Source organism: Aspergillus japonicus, assembly GCF_003184785.1.
Source record: "Aspergillus japonicus CBS 114.51 unplaced genomic scaffold BO86scaffold_50, whole genome shotgun sequence".
NCBI classification, from domain to species: Eukaryota; Fungi; Ascomycota; class Eurotiomycetes; order Eurotiales; family Aspergillaceae; genus Aspergillus; species Aspergillus japonicus.
The window spans coordinates 96,357-113,477 of NW_020291687.1; the positions used below are offsets into that span (position 1 = coordinate 96,357).

The 17,121-nt window shown below is 49.3% G+C and overlaps 2 protein-coding genes across 2 annotated transcripts; both read right to left on the reverse strand.

The window, feature by feature from the left end:
• Positions 1-1,124: 1,124 nt before the first annotated feature.
• BO86DRAFT_381639 (Zn(II)2Cys6 transcription factor) lies at positions 1,125-4,509 on the reverse strand (the record flags this gene model as incomplete). The annotated part of the gene is made up of 3 exons (XM_025670779.1): positions 1,125-2,120; positions 2,186-2,238; positions 2,289-4,509. The coding sequence occupies 3 exons, from the start codon at positions 4,507-4,509 to the stop codon at positions 1,125-1,127; spliced, it is 3,270 nt and encodes a 1,089-aa protein (XP_025524926.1).
• A 2,290-nt stretch (positions 4,510-6,799) lies between these two features.
• Positions 6,800-8,670, reverse strand: BO86DRAFT_169210 (MFS transporter). The gene is made up of 2 exons (XM_025666492.1): positions 7,696-8,670; positions 6,800-7,636 (listed from the first exon to the last, which is right to left on the reverse strand). The coding sequence occupies exons 1-2, from the start codon at positions 8,565-8,567 to the stop codon at positions 6,835-6,837; spliced, it is 1,674 nt and encodes a 557-aa protein (XP_025524927.1). The 5' UTR covers positions 8,568-8,670; the 3' UTR covers positions 6,800-6,834.
• Positions 8,671-17,121: the final 8,451 nt, after the last annotated feature.

Below are 17,121 nucleotides of genomic sequence, written 5' to 3' on the forward strand. Positions count from 1 at the left end.
GTTCGCAACCGCGCCACAAGCGGCTTACAACTACCGCAATACAAATACGCATATAAATCAGGGAGTTGACGAAAATAAATAGGTTGACTCTGAAGCATAAGACTGGAAACAGCAAGCAATGCGTTTCCTTCTTCCAATTCGGCACACCTCCGACGACATTGCACATTCCAACAGGAGTGAGTGAGTGTGAACCAACCAGCCATTGAGCAGCTAGAGTGTAGTCGAGCCAATCCAGCGAGTTCGTATGCACAAAAAGCCTTGTTGTATGCTTTTCGAGTGCGTGTTTCTCTGCGATTGGCATGTCCGCGGAAATCGAAAGGGAATCTCACGGTTCGATAAACTTGGTGCAACTGAGCAAGACTAACTAACATAAGGCTGGTAGCCAAGAACCGCCCGTCTCCACTTAGTAGAACTCTGGATGCCAAGAACTGAAAGAAAATTCGTCGAAACCCCCCACGGGAGCCGAGGGAAGTTCCGCCGGTTGCAAGGAACAGTCACAGAGGTGATGGATGGGGCTTCTGTAGGGGGGAAATGCATCCCCCCCCCCCCCTTCCCCGCCCCGGCTGCTGTAACCCACGGCGCATCACCTGACTGTGGATATTGAAAAAGGCCTTCGAATGTACAGTACCTAGATCATAATGAAACCCACCTTATGCTCCGATGAGAATCACCATGCCTCTTTCTTCCGTAAATCTCTCCATTCCTTGTATTCAGTATGCTCTTTGGACGGTGACGTCTATCGAGGTTTCATGAAACACTCTTAGAATCCCAATTGGCAGAGAATGTCAGTGTATTGGCACTTTTTCAGTAGAATGCCATGGTCTGTCCAAATTCCATGATCCGTGCTCTTGCACTCTATGTTGCTCAAGGGTGGCGAGTGTACTATGAGGTCTACTGCATATTCAACTTACCTAAGATCACCATTCTCTATGCCTTCACGCCATAATGAACACACACTCGATATATCATAACATCAGATATCTTTTGTAGGGAAGTATCCGTACCATAAGTATGTATAAATAAATAAAAGTGTATCGCGCCAATCCTATGGCTTGCATAGTTCAAACCAGGTCTCTAGAAGCCCCACATCGAAAACAATAATTTATGAATGGGCGACAGTCAATTCACCCCTCTCCAGACGGTCCATTGTTACCCGAGCCACCCGAGCCACCAAAAAAGTATCCTTCTAGCATATCATAATTGGCATTCTCACTCCAATCATGCTGGAAATCCATCGCCATGCCGAAGCCGAGGTCGATCCCCACACTGTGACCGACCCCATGGCCTAATGACGGCATGGCCTGGAGGTTGTACTCGGGGTTGTTGTCGTCGGAGGCGGGAATTTGGCCATCGGCTGCATTGCTGGGGTCGAAGTCGAGGAAATCAAGGCTGATAGAGGTGGGGTGGTCGTGAGTTGGTTGGTATGGAGCACCAGCAGGGTGACTTGGGTTGTTGCCGGCACCGACACTGTTAGGTGAGGCGCTCTGCTGGGGCGAGTGGGCGTAGTAATACTGCTGCTGCTGTGGATGCGGTTGCTGTTGAGTCTGAGGCGAGACAGAATTGTCGTATGGAGACGCGTAGTATTCTAGGGAAGGGGTCCGCTGGGGATGGGGACGAATAGAGGTCCGGTCGGGAGGGTAGTTGGATGAGGAGGGATCTGGGTAGTCGGGTCGGGGCCCGCGAGGTGGTGGTGGGTACGACTGCACAGGTTTCCTGGGCCCATTGTTGGGCCGGTCGGGAACACCGGCATGATCGTTGAACAGGTCACCGAGATTCATGTCGAAGCGTGGCAATGGGCGAGGTGCTTGACGCATAGGGCCGGCGCCCTGTCGACGGACGGGGCCTTGGATATGGCGAGATCGTGGATCAGCCTGGTTGCCTGCGTATGCTCTGGTTTGGTTAATGTGAAGCGCAGCTGCCTGTCGTTGCGCTGCTTCGGCCTGGATCCGGCCGAGATCTACTTGCGATCCGAAACCGGTGGTCGAAAGACACATCTGTACTGTGGCTTTGCTCATTCGCTCGAAAGCGTCTCGACATGCCTCTGCAGGTGGACATTTGTGCATGAGGTCCCCAAGAACGGAGGTAGCGGCAAGGACAGTGAAGTCGACCTCGTCGAGTGTCTGTAAAGTATAAGAGACTGGGAATAAGGAAAATGGTAGAAAGAAAGCAATGGTGAAGTACGTACCAAGCGACTGCGAACCAGAGCTGAGTGCCAAATCGCATAGAGAAAAGAGATACCTGAGATGTATTAGCACGTGCTCATTAAACGTCAGTTCGATACAGCTTACCAGCCATGAAAATATGGTGTGTGGCCAGATAGGTATAATTGACCAACCGCACACGATGCATTTGGCGATAGATCCGAATCACCTTCTGCCCAGCCTCGGCGACTTTGTAGTAGATTTCATCCTCGTCCTCCACTTCATCCACATTGGAAAACGACGGACTATTCACGTCTTCAGCAGGCATCATTTCATCTGCCAATTCTGCTGGCACCGTCAAGCTCTGCTGATATAGCATGATAACAGCCTGCCAATAATTCAGCTCAAGGAACTCGACGGAGAACTGCACGCCTGTGTCACGGCGGGTTGGCGCGCTTTGCTGCCATTCTGCCAAGCGCCTGTGAACGTCTTTGCGCCAGGAATGAAAAGAGTCAAAGCCTTGCAGGAACGGAGATACAATATCTGCACGAATGGGTCTTTTGGCGGGATATGGCGACCGTTGTCTGAGGAAACGGGCTTGTTGGTGCTGAAGCACGTCTTGAATTTCAGATTGCAGAACTCGGAGTTTAAAATAGTGGTGTGCTGCATGCTTATAACTCGGTGCACCCTCGGGCGGTACCACGATGCCAGACTTAGTGATATATTGATCTTCGAACGCGGATGGAAACTCGGTGCTGATGGCTTGATCGCTGATACCGAATGGGCGACCGACACAGCAACTGACCAAACGATCGAGACTATATACACACCACCAAAGACGGCGACGAAGATCACGCACCCAATGGCGCCGTCCTAGTTCGCGAGTATCGACATGCTTCTTAGGTTTATCGGTGCTCTTGCCTTGAGTACGACTGAAGCTCTCGTCCCCGGGTGTATCGATTTCTGTGCCGTCCTCGTAATGCAAGCCAAGATCAACTGCCAGTCGCATCGCAACGCCGACGATGTACCATAACCCAGGTGCTACAGGTCGCAAAAGAGCGAAACTAGCGAGAAGGAGCACAGCTTGCAATTCTTCCAAAGCACCTGATCCGTCTCCAGAGGCAGTATTCCCAAGGAAAGACTCCAGATGCATGATTGCAGATGCATGGTACTCTTCCGGTTGATACTGGTGGCTCGACAGTCGCGGTCTTTTAGAACACGGCGATGGAGAATGGTCTCGGACTTCTCGTTTCCCGTCACCTGATGGTTTATCCTCGAAGATGATACCCGCACCTATAGCAAACACAATGTTGAGAGTGTAAAGGCTTCGTGGGGAGCGGTTCTTCTCGTCCACTGCATATGTCCGATCGAGCATCTCCATGAAGTCAGTCCGATGAAGAATGGGTATCTGGGCGTTTGCATGTTCGAAGTAAAGGTTGACCAGCCTTTCAGCTAGGTCCCGGTCCGGAAATGCCGCACATTTCATGGTCGGCCGTGTCTGTAGGCCGAAGAAAGAATCACGCATCGTACTACCAGCAGTTCCCGTGGCACTGTGCGGCAGGCGCTCATTGGGACGCATTGGCCCGCGCTCCGTAACGTTCCCTGACACGGAACTCTTGACAGCAGCGAAGACGACGCGAGCGAAGGAGATCCCGGATGTGGAGCCCAGATACCGCGGATCAGAGGTTCCTTGCACCGAGACCATTCCTATGTTTGATACCAGATTCTGAATGCGCCAGTTGTCCTCTTTGTTGGAATCCCGGGTTTTGTCCAGCTCCTGTCCGCTCGAAGCATCCTTCTCGTGTCTCACGACCGAGCCGTCTGTCTCCCCTTTCACTCCTTTCTCATCTCCATCGGCAGTAGATCCTTCGGCTGTAGACACCAAGGCCTCCGAGCCTGTGGTCGGTGCCTGAGGAGCATCAAGCCCCGCCTCCACTTTCACGGCCTCCTCTTCATCAAATGCCACTGGCTCCTTATACTCGATCTTGTTGTCCATCAACAGCTTTTCTAGATATGCCACGCGAGCCTCGAGAAAGTAGACGTAGCTACGGGGTATTTCGCGTTTCGTGATTGGGTCGTAGCCGACGCATCGGACGCCGGCCTTTTCGCAGGACTGGCATCGGGGGAGTCGCTGGTCACAGCGATTTTTTCGCAGACGACATCGGTTGCAGGCGGATACATTGCGGAAAGAAGAGGAATTGGAGGCCTGAGATGAGGATATCGAACTTGCGGGGGCGAGCGCTTCACGGGCGGCCTGCTGCTGAGACTGCGCCGGCGACTCTGCAGGCATCGAGGACGTATCGGTTGACGAATGCGGTCTCTTCCTCCCTGAGAAGGTCGGTGAGGGAGGAGATGCGGGGTTCAGCATGGCGGAAGAGGCACGACAAAGGGCAGCGCAAACGTGCGAGCATGTCTCGGGAATGGGTTTCTGAAGATGTTGTTCAAGCGAGATGGGTCGAAACAAGAGTGCGAAAGTCCTGGAAACAGCCGACCATTCATGGTAGGATCAAGCGCTGGCTCCTAACGTGTCTCATCGATAGAGTAGTGTACCGTATCGACGCGAATTAGACGCACGTGGTTCTGAGGTCGCCAGTTGCGTATCGTGACGGCGACTTATGCGGTCGGTCAATATTCGGAAGGCAAGGCACAGTTGCAGCCCATGACGCAGGCGGTCTACTTGCACGAGGGCTCTAAAGTCTGGACAGGAATTAGTGTCGCGCGAGAGAGACGTGAGTCAGAAGAATGGTGGACACACGCACGGAGACGAAGATTAGGGGAGGGGAATAAGCAGGCAAGCGCGCCGAGGTTGAAGATAGCAAAAATTGGTGGAGATGCTGGAGGAGGATAAGTCTGGGTCCCGGGAGTGTATGGACCGGGAGAAGAATCATGTCAGCACTCACCCACCCTCTCACAGGCACTGGTTCGTGCTAATCTAACTTGGTTAAGTGAGTTGCGGGCGACGATTCCGCTGACAAAGGTACAGTAACTTATCGCGCCGTCCTATCCACAGCGGCCATAGTTAATTCAGAAAGCTGAAGCTTTGATCTCGGTGTTTACTTGAATACTTCTCTCAAATTGTAGTAGCCATTGGGCTTAAGCAAGACAGAGATATGTGTTGAGTAAGGGCGTGTAAGGAAGCGAGTTAGTGAAGAGATGCCGAGGTGATCCACATAAGGTGCTGGTACTGTATAGTACAGTCCCTGCCACGTGATCTCGACTATTCAATCGGAGGCTGATTGGTTACTGATAAGACAGGTCCAGGTCCCATTATAGATCTCATGCCTCTCGTTTAGCTTATATTGTGACCTGAACAGGGCCATAGAGTGGTAAGAAGAAAAAAAGAAAAAGAAAAAGAAAGAAAGGAAGAATAAGGGACACATCTTTTCCAGTCTGCTGAGTGGTAAGTGAGGGCTGAAGAAAATAAAATCATCTGTGGGTTCTTGTTTCGTTAGTACTAATGGGATATTGATCCCTAGAGGGAAACCAGCAACTGGTCGAAACAGTACTGTACCCTCTCCTCTTGAAAGCACAATAATGAGTAATAAGTATCTATGCAATGCAACATCAAGATTTGATTCCGAGCACAGCTCGGTCATTAATTCATCATGAGAATATAACAAGCACTATGAAGGCCCGGGAGAGAGAGCCCAGTCAGTCCAGTGATAGCTAGTTCGGAATAGCTTCAGCATACCTCACTTGGGAAGCTGTGAGCGGACCGAAACTGACGGTCGCTTCCACCACCCGCATCACCGAAGAGGCCCAAGTTTCCCCCACGCCTAACCAGCTCAGCGAGGGGCTCGAGAAGAGGGGCATTCATAGAGTTGTTCCCCTACAGGCGGGGCCGGCTGATCCCCCTCTCTGCAAGCCCCGCACTACCATATGACGTGAATGCATGGCAACAGCGTGGTCGATTCACCAAGAAGCCTAACTGACTACTGCATCAACGTGCGTGAGGCTTGGCCGACTTTGCCGCTGAAGGAGAGGGGTTGACCGAGTCGCATTGGACCGACACCCAGAGCCTCGAGAAATGAAACCCCGGTTAAATTGAGGCAGGGAGGGGTAAGGCGAAAATCCACTATGGCAAGCGCGGTAGCGCTCACCAATTTGAATACAGGAATTGAAGACAAAAAAGTTGCACCTTTAACATTAGAGCGGAAGACGTAATCATACCAAATGAAGCAAACGTAACTATCTTTCATTTGCCTCGATTATCTTTAGATAGTGTTGTGGAGATGTTTCTCATGTCCACTTCAATTTCCTAGCAACGGATTTCTCTTATCGGACTCTTGAAGAGTTGGGATATAATAAGCGCAGTAACCAAACAAATGTGAAATGATAAACACAAACAGCCTCTCCAATGCATGAAGTCATAGATGCCCAACGATGCCCATGCTAATAATGCCAACAGAAACCAATCCAACAATAGAAGATTTGAAACAGACTCGCCAGCCCTCATGCTTTTGTCGCATATGCATCCGGTCTATAAACTGCGCCATCGCCCATCTTGAATCAGGGTCTAAAAAAAGCACAAAAGGTAAGGACAACAGAAAAAAAGAAGGCAAGACAAGCCACCAGGCACAATATCCACAAGATGAAACAGAGGAAGTTAAAAATGACGTATGAGTTCAAGAACTGAAGGGGAAGGGAGAGAGATCAGAGATTTGCGGTGATAAGACAGGATACGTAGGAGGCTTCAGACTTCGACTTTGGACTTGGAAGACTCAGGCGCGCATAATTGCGCTGAGTCAACATGAGGGGGAACGTCCAGCTCATCGATGCTTGTCCGCGCGGAAGAGAGCAGTCTCCGCACCTCTTCGGGAGTGCCGTCCTCCTTTCCGACAGTGAACGAACCCCGCAACACGTTCTGATCCTCCGACATGTCATCAGGCTGGGATTTCTTTTCCATCTCCTTCTCTCGCTCAGACTCTTCCATCCAGAAACTCTCAAAGGCACCAATGATGCAGACAAGGCCGCAAGCCCACCATGCCAGCACAGAGTATCCACTCTCGAGACCTTTTGAGTGCAGTAATCCGGTGATGGTCGGGCCAAATGCGCGGCTCAAACTGGCAGTGGAGGCTGCGGCGCCGTTGATGGAACCAAGCACCTTGGAAGATGGAGCGGCATTGGCAAGCAGAATTGCCGTAGCGGGGAATGCGATGACATGTAGAGTGATCTTGCTGATCAGAGCCAGATAGGCCGCAGCCAGCTGGAGCTTCTCCGGCAGAAGGATGAGGTAAGGGACCATGAAGTACAATGGGGGCCAAACCAGCAAAACGAAGCGGAAAACCCTGAGTGTGCCGAAACGACGAACAACGAAGGGAAACAACCAAAGCTGCGCGATCATTGAGTATACACCTTGAACTGCAAGCATAAACCCGATCTTCTTGGTTGCCAGTCCCAGACCTCCGGTAAACTTCAAAGGAAGCGAAGCGGCATCAGTGGATGTAGGAGTACTGAGGATGACCGGCATGAGTTGGTCGAACGAAACACTATGGCTGATGACGATGTCAGTACCGGACTATTGTGGAGAAGTAGATACTCAGATTAGACTCACTATGCGAGAATCCCATAGGCGATGATGTTAAAGATCACTTGCTTCGTGAAAGCCTTGGGCTTCTGCCCTTTCATCTGCCCCTCAATGTCGTCATCCGTAGAGAGATCATCTGATTCCTTCATCGGACCCAGACGAGGGGAAGACTCAGCACTTCTGTATTCTGGGGGTGGAACATCGTCGTAGACGAAGTAATCATCGCCGGCGGTTTCCGCCTTGACGTCCAACTCCTCGGCAAGATTGACGCGGGATCCCTTGAATTTGTTGACCAGCCAATTGCCTAACTCCAAACCCGGGTCGCGGCGGTTTCTCTTCTCGGGATGGGTCTCCTCCAAAAACAACAAACCCACAATGATACCGGACGAGAGGACGACAACACAGACCAAGTTGGGCAGCAGAAATGGAAAACTATCGAAAATGGTTCCACGCTGGAACAGCCAAGGGTAATTGTCGCAGGGCTGTGCTAACGCACCACCCATGGCAGGTCCGATGATCGAACCTAAGCACCAGACGAAGGGCATAATAGAATAGGCCCGAGGTTGGTGCTCTTTGACTGTGACTATCTCCGCAACGGTCGTTTGGAGAACTCCGATGTTACCATTCAGAAGACCTCCCAGGGCCCGGGCGACCATGGCAGTCGCCAGGTTGGGAGCGAATCCGAACACGATCATGCTGATGGCGGTTCCAATCAGGCCCATGACCAAGACGGGTTTCCTACCAATCCTGTCACTCATGCGACCCCAAAACATACCGGCGGAAAATTCGGCGAATGTGAATGACGAAGTGATCATCCCCGCGTATAAAGCAATCTTGCGATCATTGTCTGTCACGTGGAAGGACTCAACCATCTGATAGACATAGGGGAATATGGACATAAATGCGATTGGCTCGCAGATGCGACATAGCGCTAATCCAGATGTCAGTCATGATATCCATGATCCATTCTAGTAGATGCTCCCCGAGCGCAACAGGCGCGGCAGTGGAAAAATAAAATAGAGGAATCTGAATTGGGGGAAGAAAGGGGGAAAGAAGAGGGGAAAGAGGGGCAAAGGAAAGAATAGAAAGATCCAACGACAAACAAACTAGCATTCGCCTTGAACACCAGTCTCTTCCTTTTTTTTCCCGACAACTGTTGGGCGCAAAAAGCAAAAAGCAACAGCAAAAGCAAAAGCAAAAGCAAAAATACCAAAGGTCGGAAACGTACCTAGCACGAAGAGTTGCCGTACAGGGAAAGCCGACCAATCATCGTTGCGCTCGCCATGTCGACGGCCTTGTAAACACGACGGGCGTTTAAACATCCTGTCGATGGACTGTTCGTGCAATCCTAACAGCCACGGGGTGATCGAATTATATCTGCTTGCTAAACCTTTGATCCAACAGAAGCAGGTTTGCCAGTGAGATCAAACGGCCGGAAAGGAATGTGTCTTCGGTGTTGTGACCGAAGGGAGGGAATGCTGGGTATAGTATAGTGATAAGATCGCTGTGCTGAAGAAAGGAGAGAGGCTGTTGGTCAAAGGGGGCTCAACATTTCCTCCCCCTGTCGCAAATTCAATGGCGAGATTCCCGTTCGTTTTCGTGTCTCTGCTTCTGCTGGTCTCCCTTTTGGGTTCGGTGATGGTCAAGAGCCGAGAAACGGCTAGGCTGTGTAACTGCAAGGGAATCCGATGACGCCAAAGTTTGATTTCAACAAACTGGTCCCTCCTGGAAGAAGTTGTTCAAGGTAACGAGGAGTGAAGACAGAGAGACGGATCAGTGTTGTTCAATTGAGTACAATCGAGGAGAGTATCCAGTTGATCGTCTGGACAGTAGGCCAAAGGAGGTTAGGTTCGGAGCGTAGGTATAGATATAGCAGATGGTGTACTACTAGATGGTATAGTATAAGTGTCAACGGGCGTTTTGTCTCGATTGAGAACAAGGGAAGCAGATGAATGGAGGTTGAGAGCAGTCAAGTATAGGGAGAAAAAGTAGAGAACTTAGTCGAAAGGAGAAGCTGGCCGGGAAGAGCAATTAAATGTAGTATTTGAAAGTGGATAGCCTACGGAGGACTGATATGTGATCAGGCGAAAGACTAAAAAGGTGTCAAGGGTTCAGGATAGTAGTCAGTATGGGACAATAAAGGCAGTCCCTTTTTCGGTTACAGCTGTACAAGAAGGATGCAGCTGCAAGCGGACAGCAAACAGCTGAGGAATAGGAAGGATCCACTCTACTGAATTATTAAACAAGACAATATTTCTTTTCTCTTGATCGCTCGATCTTAGTTTGTTGAAATATTTTTATTTATTTTTTCGTGCCGAGCTCTTTTAGCTTTAATTTGTATTTTATTTTATTTTTCCCTCTCTCATATTTTTCCTAAAGTATGATGCGGGTGGGCTACCCGGAAGGATAGGGAACGAGAGATGGATCGGAGCCATCTGACACGACGGTACGAGCAACCAGACTACGGTACCTTAGATACTGGGGTACTACATACTAGTTTAGTCCTCCGAGTAGGCTGATGACAGAGAAATCAGATTCAGAGGGAAAGAACCGGAATCTGGGATAGGGTGGAACCAATCGCTGCAAGAAAGAAACGCAATCCATTCAAGGTGCGTACGTACGGTACCCGACTGTACATCGATCCTCAGGAACTGAGGATTGGTTGCTGCTGCGCTCTGCTTGGGTAGTCAATACAAGCCTGCTGTACGCACCAAGCAAGCAGAGAAAACAAGCCGGGTTTACCTGCTATCATGTACAGTGCTTCCAAGTAAGAGCGGTATGGGCTGGTCCATTTTTTGACAGAACAAAAAGAAAATGGAGGGGAGGGAAGAAAAACCCACTCCTCCATTTTCGACTAATATTGGGGGATAAAAAGGACGAAATACAAGAAAAGAAGAGGGACAAATCCCCATCAATGACTATCAAATCACATATAACTGTCGGAAGGGAGAGAATCAGATTCAGATCGGAGCTGGAATTGTCATCATCGATCCAAAGTCTACTACTGTCAGACAACACTAGTCTACCATAAAAGGGAATTCGAGCAGGAAAACCAGATGGGGTGGGTAGGTAAATCCGAGAAGCACAAGAAGAAACTTGAAAAAAAAATAATAAATAAATAAAAAAAAAAAATAAGACGAAATAAAAAAGGGATGGAGCCAGTTTACAGAGAGGGAGGGGAAGAACATCAAAAGAGAAGGGAAAAGTGATGAATAAGAAAACAAATTAAAAAAATAAAAAAGCGATGTGGGCGAAGGAGAAACCGCAAATTGCCCCATCCCAGAGCCGCCGCCGCAGATTGACCGGTAGGAGACCCATGAATCCATGATGGACCTGAGCCCTGGGCTCCGGGGAACAGTAAAAAAGGTGTGTAGCTAAAAAGCGCGCTAAATTGGCCCGTAAGGCAATGATGATCGACTTTCCAGAAGTCTGGTTTTAGTGCGACTTAGTGAGATGATAGATCTAACAGCGACTGCCCCAAGTCCACACCTGGAGTCGTCCCGTCGCTCTCTCTCTCTCTCTCTCTCTCTCTCTCTCTCTCTCTCTCTCTCTCTCTCTCATCGTGCGCCCCTCCCTTTCCCCTCCTCTCAGAAATCGCATGTCTCGATTAAGAAAGGTCAACGCAATTCTAAAGTCCAGACAGTAATGCAACTACAAAGGAGTGCACCCTTTTCTTATCCATCGTAGAGGTTTCTGAAGGAGCTAGCTTAGTTCCCATCCACTACTATGCTTAATGCACGATGAAAAGGTTAGAGAGTACAGTACCTGGTAGGTGCACTAAGCATAAGGTATCAACCTTCTGAATGTAAAATGAATGTACGTATCAAAACAACTAAGGTCCCATCGCTGAACAGCTCAAGAACAGCAATTATGACAACATTCTTGAAGGAGTCAACATCCCCAAGCCGGGTGCCTCTCATCTCAATGTCATTTGACCTGCAATAGAAAATTTACCCAACAAGATGATGGGTGCCTGCACTGGTGGAGCGATAACAAGCGGTGAATTCCATTGACTAGCTCTTTGACGAATTGCACTTAGTAAGAAGCTGAAACCCTGCCTGTCTGACCAAGAGAAGACAGCATGAAGTGCTTGCAATCCGGTTCAGAGCCATCGCGAGCAGAACGATAAGGAAATTGTAGATTGAGAGGTTCGGCTGAGGAAATGTACAATGAGCGAATTTAATGAAGGGAAAGAAGACTAACTGTGCAATATGAATTGATTCTATTCGAAAGGGGAACAAACCAGAGAAAGTTCGCATGGCTATTTGCCGAAGTGGGCCAGGTACTTCGAAATGGCGGCCAACTTCACTCCTTACGGTGAGGAACGACTAGGGTGGCGTATTGAACGTGAAAAGTATGAAAACATCCCCTTATTTTCACACTTTTGCATAAAAACATCATCCTATTTTTTAATCACGTGATATATAGCTCAGTGCTTGCTATTTTTATTAGTAATGTTAATACTGTAGGTTCAATCCCTGGAGGGGGCCGATTTTTTTTCTTTTGTTTTTCTTTTCTACTAAAAAAAATCTTAGATTCTTAATAATTTAAGAAATATTTAAAATAAAATCTTTTACTACAACTATATTAAAAGTAAAAAATATAATAATTAAAATTTTTAGATTTATATATAGGTAAATGCATTAAGATCTTAGAGATATACAGTTAAATAAGGGCCTGATCTGCAGATTTTTTTTCTTAGTTTTTAACCAGTTAATATATGCTCAATAACCAGTCACGTGACTGAATAGTAAAGTATGCAACAATAAACCCTTATTTTACGTGACCGAAGCAACTTTGTAATTTACGACTCCCTAGGAACGACACTATTACATCTTCTCTCGCCGGACCTGGAAGGGCCGGCAATGGGGGATTGATCCGGGGAGGGAAAGGAACCATCGATTGACATTGAGTGAAATCACCGGAACTAGTCAAGATGAAGACGCGAGGTCCTTCATACCTGTAATTAGTATCTACTCCGTACTCCCTGAGACTCAGGATCGAGGCTCGTTTGTTCTCAGCTGCTGCTCATCGTTGTGGAACATCACAACTTGCAATCGTTTCTGCCTCCTTTGACTAGGTCAGATCATGCTGCTATAACAAATGGTCGCTCGGCTTCTCAAGCAAATGCTCCGGAAGTTTAATGTGATCCCCAGCTCCAAACAAAGCATCAGTTACGGAGTAGTTGGTGTATACTATGGGTAACAATACCGATACCGTACATGAAAGAGATTCTGTGGGGAAGTGAGGAGAATCAATCTACGGAGTACCAGCCGGAACAATGAAATTAGTGAAGATGAGAATTACACTACAATACGTTCTAGGGCAAGAGCTTCTTTGGAGGAAACACCAAGAAGTCCGGACAACTTTTGATGCATTCAGATTTCTGTATTTGTCTAAGGCCTTGTACAAGCCTACCAGCAGTCTCGCACGTAGGTGAATAGCAGGCAAATGAAACCATTCTGGAATTCTTGAAGAGCCGCCACCCTTTCATGCATAACCACCTCTTGAGCTGCCGTCACATAGCTCTTTGCTATGCAAGAACGAACCTGCTTCAATTCTCTTTGACGTCACTACCTCGGCTAGTTGCTAATTGACCAGCGCTGTTGGATTTTTCCCCAGCCGCTCGAATAGATAAAAAGACCTGAAACAGCGGGTAATGCGAAAGGAGGGGCCGGGGGTGGGTAGCCGGAGACAGACTAGATAGAGACCAAGGTGAGGGTTCCAGATACCTTCTTATGATATGTATGGAGCCAACGATCCTGATACCTGTTTGTGTCCAGTCAGTAAGTGATGCTTAGCACGTCTCTTACGTGGCTGACTACTCCGGCGTTTTACTTCTGAAGGGATAAGATACTAAGCCCAAAGGCATTCAACCGACCAAGAGAATCTCGGCCAGTAGCGGCTCCATGCTGATGCGATTTCCATAAGTCGGTAAAAGAGAGACTGCGTTCCCTAGGGACAAACAACACTAAGGGCGGGTGAAAGTGGGAAGGACCAAGGCACTGGGATCTCAATTCCAGATGCTTCTTGCCAAGGCGCTGCCCCCATCTCCCCATACCAGCCAGGGCAAGGGTAATAAGTAAGCAAGTTACCATCAGTTTACCGGGCAGTATGTATGTACAGTACTCCGTACACACATACACCACAACTGTCCACCACTGCTGCAGTAGGGAAATAGTGTCATGCTGTGGATCCCATAGTGCCTGACTTAGTTTGGTTAAGATCTGGAGCCACGCGAGCCAAACGAGGATCAGAAGAAAAACAATGGAAGAGTTTAGAGCTGCAAGTAATTCTTTGACTACAACTACGGTACGTATCTGTGCATAGCAGTGGGGCTTTCTCCTATGATACAGACGATCGACCCTGAGCATCCACCGCTTCCCCCCCCCTCCCCCCCTCTTCCTAGGAGACGGGGAATTGGATACTATCGTCGCTGTACGGACAATAAAGCTTTTCCACTTTTCCCCTAATCTATCCATTCATATTCTTTTTCTGGCAAGAATAGACAATGCACGACGTCATTGTGCTTGGAAACACCATGACAAGCAGCAAAGAGCCGATCGGTACCAGAAGGACCAGTGAGGACAGCCAGAAACCCCAGGGCATTAACCAATCAGGCGAAGCGCTTGACTCTGACCGCTGAATTGATTTCGTTTCAACCTTGGGTTGAGTCTTGACCCGGTCACACTCTATGACTTGTCCTGTCCTGTCAGGATCCAAAAGAGCAGAAGTGTGAGACTAGAGAAGGTAGGTACCCTACAGAGAACCACGCGGAGGGAATGCAACCTAAACTCTGACCCTGGAAGCTTTGAGAGCCTTCGGATACAATTTCAGAAGCAAACAACTGGGGAGGAGGGGGGGAGGAGGTAAAGCAGGGAGGCAGGTGATGTCTCTCAGAAAGTCTAAGCGGAAAGGCAAGCTTGCGACTGCCACTCTTACCTCCTATGTGAGAGGCACTCACTCATGCCATCGTAAACTCCCTGATTGAACCACTGAGTGATGTGAGGTCCACGGTGTCGTGCTCGTGAGGAAGCCTTTCTATCCAGATCGCTGGATGCAAGTGCTTGCATACAGGCGAAGCATACCGTCATTGCCCCTCTCCCTTCTCGGTCTCCCAGTCCAAAACACCCGAGTTCAACGGCCGACCAAGCTGCACTCAACGATCTAGCGGTGTCAGCGTGACGTGCTTTTAGAGAACGCACACCCGCACACCCGCACACCCGCACACCGTTACCAGGGAAGAAAGAGATGGCTGATGGGCTGTCAGCGGGCCGTCGGCATTCTAGCTCGAGTGACCACGATCGTGTCCAGCTTGATCACCATTCGGACTTTACGGAAAGGAACAGGATAATGGATGGGGAATGTCATCGCGACGCACCTCACAGAAAGCTAGTCAACCTGGATGTACTGCGGATGATCATGTGAGCCTACTCCGTCAGCTGTATGGAAAATAGAATTTGAGAGAGCGATTGGATGATCGGAGGTAGACCCTGAGACGTGCGGCATCAACCTAGATCGCGGGGCCTGATGAAGGCCTGTCTGACCATTGATACCGCCGAATCGTTGGCGGAATGATTGAGGAACAATGCGAGTGTGGTGTCTGATGCTGATGCTGATGCTGATGCGCTGCAGGCGCAGTGAATAGCAGGTATAGTACGAAGGATGTACAGTACCAGATAGGTAACCACATACTTACCATCAGTTTGCTGTACTGTATTGTACAGGAACTACTACTAGGGCATTGGCCATAGACTGCGTTGGATAAGAGTCCGGAAGTAAGCGGTGAAGAGTCAAAAGGAGGGGCTTGCAGGTCGCCGGCCGTCTTGGGTATCGCCAGGAGATGATTGAGGACTACAACTGCATAAACTAGTCATCTCTTGTCCGAGGCGGGACAGGCAGACTACTTGTCAACGGTCGGCCGATTTATTTTTTTTTCCTTCCCTTGCTGCTGTGTGTTTAATTTGACGCGAACAGTCTCCCTCATAGGTCAGCTGGGGTTGGTTTCGACATTGGGCAGAAACCGGAACGTGCTGCTGCTGCTGCTGCTGCTGTTGATAATATTCCTCGAGTCATGCCGGGCACAACCGTGTTCGAGAGGCCCTTGTTCATCATGCAGGCAGGGCAGAGTGGAAACATACGGTGAGCCAGCCAACGTTACCTGATCTGATACCCAGTCCCCCTCCCCCTTCCCTCCACACGAGACGGGGTAGTTGGCAAGCAATCTTCGGGAAGTGTTCTACCGCTTTGACAGCTGGGCCAAGATCCCCTTTTCATGCAAGGTAGCTTGATTGCTACCGACTGATTGTCGCACTGGCGGGGCATTGGGCTGCCCCGCGATACATGGCCGTGAGTGCGGTGTACAGAAGAGCGTCTGGTAGGAACCAGGGCTGTTGGATGAGAACTGGAACATCAGCCCATCGAGTCTGCGCTTGTCTTCCGCTTGCCTGTCTGTTCGGTTGCTTGCTTCCTTAACTCGGCCCTAGTTGTCACTTGTGCTTATCACCCTCTCTATCCTCGGTTGGTCGCAAAGTTCATCGAATCTGTTGAGGCAGGATCTGCCCCTCGCACCTCCAAACACAGCCTACGTACCTCCTCAACACTAAAGGAGCTGATTAGCCGGTCTTCTTTGTCCATCTGATAGATTTACCCCTCCGATTCGCCTCAGATATTACAACGGCCCCCATCCCCTTGGTGGGGGGGGGGGAAGGGAAACTGTCTCGGAATCATCCATTGCTTTCCTTTCCTTCTCTGCTGATACAGCACTAATCCCATGGTCGCTCTTAGCCGCTATCCTTGCTTACCTCTCTTGGAACCTTTCGTCATCTCTACCCAATGGGCCCAAAGGCCATCGACACGGTGGTTGTGCCGTCAAGTTCACCCAGCTGAACTCAGCTTCGAAGATACAAGCCACCCGCAGTGGATCGGATTATAGGCGCATTTCGCGCCCCAGAATGTCGGGTCCGCCGTCGAGGATTTATGAGGCTAAATAAGTCATGACGCCCACAATTCTGCATCCCACACGGCCATCTTCCGCTAGACTAGCAAGTTGGGTCCGCGGAATATTGTCCCTGCGGTATGTATGTATGTATGTATGTACATTAACTTACTGTACATAGTACCTAACACGTACGAAGTGTTCATCTACTTTAATTCTTCGAGATTCTTTCTGCCGAGTCCCAATTTGACTACGACGATTTTCCCTGCCTCGTTCAAAACTAGTTTGAGAGCTTCACTTACCTGGTTAATTACAGATTCTCTCCTCATTGGCTATGAATGTATCTAAGCCAGACTGTGAAGTCACCCGATGGTGTCAGTTCCCGTCTGCCTCATGTCGGTAATTGTCGGTGTGTGCGCGGTAGTGTGTTTCAGCATGACTTGTTAGGTAAAGGCCCACCCTTCGCCCTTCTATAGAGCCAAACGCCGTGCAAGGTATGGATCAATGAGCATATG